Genomic DNA, 6364 nt, shown 5'->3' on the forward strand with positions numbered 1-6364 from the left:
GTTGTTCCATCCTTTCTACTCTACTCGAGGCTATTTCGTACATTTGCATTTGCATATTCTTAAAAATAAGAATATGAAATAAACATAAAAAATGAAAATAATCTCATATCACCTAATCCCTTCAATCAATAATACACATTACCTCAGAAATCATATTAATATAGATAGGAATAAAATAGCAAAAAAGAAACCAATACCATGTGTGAGAATAGCTGACCGCCCCCCCCGCCAAACATTACCCGTCACTCTAATAAAGAAAGCAACAATATCATTATTTGGATCATAATACCTTTTGCCAAACATCTAAAATCTAATTTTATTAGATTTATTAGAAATATTATTAATAAAAACTTTAAAAACTCCAAATGTGCAAAAATATTTAATAATAAGAAAAATCTTACTAAGATTTTCAGTCTCTCCAGAACTTTTTAAGGATAATCTCTTTTAACAATAAGAAACTGGACCTATTCTATTATTAAAAACTTCATTAAATATACCTAGCAACTCCAATAATTCTATAACTAACAAGTACTATTATGATATAAACCAAAACTCCATTATCCCTAATATATATAGACATAACACCATAGTACCACCCAATAATTTAAATTGTAATTGCAGAGACCCACATATTTGTGAAGTAGATAGAAATTGCACAATGAAAGTAGTATACCAGGCAACTATTATTACTACTCATAACTCCTCTAACTATATATACATTTGGTGCACGAAAAATTCTATAAAATCAAGAATCAATAATCATAAATCTTCCTTTAATGACCCAAGAAAAGAGAATAGCACGGGTCTATCTAAAACAATTTGGTACCTCAAAAGAAACAATATTGATTACTCAATATCTTGGAAAATTCTATCTTCTGCCCTCTCTTATAGATATAATAACAAAATTTGTACGTTATGTTTGGAAGAAAGCTACAATATAATGAGAATGAATGGACATCTGATTAATACTGGGGATGAAAAAGCTTTTTCATGTAAATACACGACCAAATTCCTTTTTATTAATATTAAATAATTTTCCCCTCCCTCTTACTAGTTTTTTTAATAACATTTCCATTTTTCTAATATCTCTATCTTTTAAAAATATCTCTATATATTAACCCTTTCTGTGGAATTCGTTTACTCATCACATCCTCTGCACACAACTTACACTATATTGATATATATTTATTATTTAAGTCTTCCTTCTAATAATTGCATGACCCACCAAATCTCCTACACCTTCCTTTCTCGCAATGTGTTTTTATATCTTCCCTTAGTATATAATATACCTATCTTTTTTATAATTTATTTTATTTGCCTAATATGTCCCTAACAAAATCCCCTCCACTTACCCATTTTAATTAATACTGTTTTATGTTACTTGCCAATCTACCTGATATTTAATTATATCTTACAGCTGATATATGTAAACATATAATACTTCTTGGTGTCCAAATTGCTTACAACCATGTGCTTATTAACTATATGTTAACACTAATATGTATTTTTAATATGACTGTGTGCACATATACGTATGTCCCACTCAAACATACACACACACACACACACACACACACACACACACACACATATATATATATATAATAACATTTTCTTATATGTGTGAGTAATTATAATTATATCTATATCCGTGTGGCTTTTTATCTCTTCCTTTGCACCGGCATGAGTATATTTATTTATTTTCGTATGGTGTTCCTTCCTTTATGTACACCCTAATCTAAAAACAACTAGAATACCTATATCTATGTATACTAATTTGCAGATATGCCTCTACTATCGTATTACTATATACTAAACAAAATTATTCCCTTATAAGATTTTTTAAATGAGATTATATATGAATTATTTTGTATATTTTGTATACTTATGTGCACCCACTACTCGTAAAAATGTTTTATATTATATTCATAATGCACAATAATCTATTACTTGAATATCTATTACTAACATAATACTACTATATACTTCCCTCTTACTTTATGCCAAGCTAGTTTCTTAACTCATATTTTTATTTATACTTAAACATAGTCAATGTGTTACATATAGATACTCATAATTAAATTTTTTTTTACTCTTCATTCCTAGCCCTATTATCTCCCCTACATTGTTGCTTTCAGTTTACTACATCTAATAATAAACCTCTGAACTGTCTTTTAAATATTTATAGCTACAGTAAGTATTTACTATCTAAATCTGTAATATTAACAACTAATTACCTGTTTTTTTTACCTCATTTTTAATACATACAAACTAATATTAGTTCTTACAATAACACAACTCCATTTTACGTAGCTCTTTAAGCATTTCTGCCCCTTAATGCTTGTTTACGTTACATTCCAGCAGCCATCTATACACTACATCCTCTAATTTAACTTCATTCTCATGTACAAATTTTTATAAATACAAACCACATCTAGTATTGTTTATAACTGTCAGACTAAGTCCTAATTCAAACATTTGGACATTTCTATAAAACTTCCTTTGCATACACGATTATTTGGAGAAATAACTACTTATCTCCTTACTCTTCTATAGAGGGGACGTCTCATAAAGCATTTTCACTTATATTTTCAAATAACCGTTAGTTATCTTAGTTTTAGTTTATACATAACTAGACTCACATTCATTATTATGATGCTCGTATTTCTCATAAGGATAAATATGAATATCCAAATTCATACTCTGCTATTTCTTTTATCAAGCCCTTTGTAATAATTGTTTTTTATAGTTGTTGCCCTGAGGAAAACAGTGATATATAATTAATTTCATTTAATCAAATTAATTTAAATATTTCTATTGAACGATGAATTTGAATGTTTGTATATTGCTGTTTGAAACGATCGTATGCATGAATTAAAATTCTCTTGAATTTTAGCATCTTCTCTTCTCCAGTTTTAACAAATTTCTTATGATTTATGGGATACCTTTCCATAAATTCACATAACACACCATATACAAGTATTATTTTCATATTTGCAAACTTACGTCAGTGAAATACAAGCAAAATATGAAGAACCTATATTAGAAATCGATTGTTGGAATCCTCCAAATTAAATGACGAAATATAATTCAACCATTTCACACACACACACATACACACACACGCACACACACACGCACATATATATTTATGTATATAAATATGTATATATAAATATATATATGAATATATATATATAAATATATATATGAATATATATATATATATATATTATATATATATATATATATATAATATATATATATATATATATATATATAAATAGATATATATATATATTCATATAAATAGTAAATCTTCCATAAATAAAGTCTTCTTTTACCATTTCACCACTTGAAAAGATTGGAAGGAGTCCTTTATATAATATGAACACATATATATCTGAGTTTGTTTCCCTCACATTCCACTATTACATTATTACTCCAAATTGACCCCCAGACCATCACAGAATAGCTGCCGTGTTTCATTGTTGGCTGCAATCTTTTCGCATCGAATTCTTGATCACAAATTTATCACCCTTGATGGTAAATTGGTGAGTTTTAATAATATGTTCTTTCCAAAGTCTTTAATTAAACGTTAAGGATTGTTAAAAAAATCTATGTATATAGTGGATATTTGCATTTTTTTATGAATTTTGTACATGGAAGCTTCTAGCTCTAAATTAACTGCTTTGGGATGTATGACATCTTTAATAGAGAAAACTGAGTTTTGCAATAACATTATTCTACTCCAAGGTGAACCTCCAAAATAAGGTTTGAAAATACAAAGAAATTTACAGTCTGATAAAGACCCCTAAGTCGAAACTTTGAAGCAACTGCAAACCTTATTCTTATCAAAATAAAGCATGATACTCTAGTGTAAGTTAATCTTATAACTTAATGTTAACCTATGTTTGGCTATTTTTATATATAACTATAGAAATATCAGACATATTGGTATATTGGTCGTTGAGTGTGAGCATGTTTTTGAACGAAATCTACAAGAATTTGCATTTTAACTTTTGTCTTTCAGGTTATGATTGCGGGAACTCACAGAATGATGAAACAGTTACAGCAGAGGGAGGAATACAAAGACAAAGAAATTCCGTTTGAGGAATATCTTTCTGTAATGAACCAAAATGTCTTCATTAAAGCACAAGAAGGAAGCAGATATAGAAATTCCGATTATTTGACCTTCGAAGAAACGAATTGGTTCAAATTCGATGGAAGTCCTGAGAAAGCTAAAGTAATAAACTTGTATCGATTGGTTTACTTGTCACATAGATCAATTAAATTATGACCTTATTACTAATTAATTTCAAAGAGCTATACGCAAGTTATTGATCATAAGATCTACTTATAACAGTTGAGGCAGATTCGATTTAGATGTTTTTAAATATTTTGATTTTTCCGATTCGTGTATTTTCTTTTACAGAGCCATTGCCAGAAAAAAGTAAAATGCTCTAAGGATTCTGGGACTCAGACCTTAAGACGCTTATGTAGTAGTAATAACAATGATACAATCTTAAAGAAGGGACCTTAATTTTCCCCAGAATAGACATTGGGTAAGGAATTCAAAGAATAAGTTTGAATACATTTCTTCAGGCATTTACTAAATTAGTTAGGTAGATGCTCTCTGATTAGGAAAAACCAAATAATGTTGCTGGAATATTTGGCAAATCTCTTGTTTACACGAAGAAAATATATTTAAATGTGGGTTACCATGCATAAAGATATGATTAAAAAATAACTTTCAATCAATTGAAATTATAATCGTAAGTAGAAAAGATGAGAAATTGGTTTCAAATTTTGGCTCCAGGCCAGCGGTTTCGAGGTAGGGACTAAGTCGATTATATCGACCTCGGTGCTAAACTGCTACTTATTTTATCGACCTCGAAAGGATGAAAGATAAAGTCGACTTCGGCGGAATTTGAACTCAGAACGTAAAGACGGTTGAAATGCCGTTAAGCATTTTGCCCAGCTCCTCGACCCCAGAAGGAATGCTATTCGCATTAATAAATGTTACTTTATATCAGCTGAAATAAATTTTCACAGATTCAATAGTAAATGCTTTCTACGTAGATAAACTGTGATGAATCTATTGTAGATAAACATATAACAATATACCTGAAGTGTAGAAAAATTATGTTTTATAATAATTTGTCTTAGGTATTTCCGATGTATCTTCTTTTGCTATTACTTACATTACTCAACACTTAACCCTTTTCTGAGGTGCTTAAGTAATGATTTCAGAAACTGCCCCAAACTTTTTTTTACTGTTTTCTGAAAACGTATGAGTCATTCGTATTATATATTTAATAATTTAAATATAATTTAAAAAATCTTAATTATGGAATTATTTCGTTAATCATTTTCTGACCAATAGTAAGTTTTCAAGCCTGAGTGTCTTTCACTTAACCGGCTAAGTTTATGAATAGTTTCTCCACAATTGACTGTCTGCGTTCATCTTGGATTAATATCCTGTATTTTCCATTTACTTAGAATACTTGAGCAATATGTCGCCATTTAAATCTTAGGATTGAACAGAAAGACCATCTGTGAATAAGATATACTATCTCATTTGTTATGATTTTTCTAAGGCTTCATGGCACTGGATCGTATGTGAAGTTTACTAAAATGAACAAATCGCTATAAGAGATGTGATTGATAATTAATTTGTCTGCTAAACCAACATATATAAATATATTTAGATAGACGACTTGCAAATCACTAATTAATTTCTGCAACATTAATTTTATTGACATTTACTGCTTTGTTTAGGTAAAGAGAAAGTTATTCTCAAGGAAAATTATTTCAACTGATATCTTGTAGGCGCCTAATTTAAGATCCCAAAGTCTAGAATAAGCATAACGTTGAGAGGGAAATAAAGGCTATTCGATACATCTAAGTTGCATGCCTAATAAAACCTTAATGAGTTACAGGAAGTAACACCGTTTTGAATCTAGTCATCGCTGGACAATCTCCTCATTGAAGCGGTCCAAATCTATTGCATACCATTTTCTAAGAAATCGGACTTACTTTGCAGTCAGTTAAAACGAGACAAATAACTATCCTCTTGTATCAGAATCAGAGACACTCTGAAATTTTTATACAAATGTAAGGTAAATTAGTTAATCAAGCATTAGTTAATCTTATATCTAAATCCAAGTAATAGCAGTGAGCTAGCAGAATCATTAGAGCGTCAGACAAAATACTTTACAGTATTTCTTCCGGCACTTTATGTTTTGAGTTCTAATTTTGCCGAGGTCAACTTCGCCTTTCATCCTTCTGGGGCCGATAAGACAAAGTACCAGTCAATTTCTGGCCTTGTGCTTAAATTAGAAATCCCATCTATCGAGAAGTT

At 29.5% G+C, this 6364-nt stretch overlaps 1 protein-coding gene across 3 annotated transcripts in view; it reads left to right on the forward strand.

The window, feature by feature from the left end:
* LOC115210937 overlaps positions 1 to 6364 on the forward strand; it is a 172850-nt gene that overhangs the window by 131657 nt on the left and 34829 nt on the right. For all 3 annotated transcript variants that reach the window (XM_029779727.2, XM_029779728.2, XM_036502233.1), the window contains one exon: positions 4034 to 4246. In XM_029779727.2, the coding sequence (XP_029635587.1) occupies positions 4034 to 4246 (213 nt within the window). The remainder of the gene's footprint in view (positions 1 to 4033; positions 4247 to 6364) is intronic.

The sequence above is a fragment of the Octopus sinensis genome, linkage group LG4 (genome assembly GCF_006345805.1).
Source record: "Octopus sinensis linkage group LG4, ASM634580v1, whole genome shotgun sequence".
Classification (NCBI taxonomy): domain Eukaryota; kingdom Metazoa; phylum Mollusca; class Cephalopoda; order Octopoda; family Octopodidae; genus Octopus; species Octopus sinensis.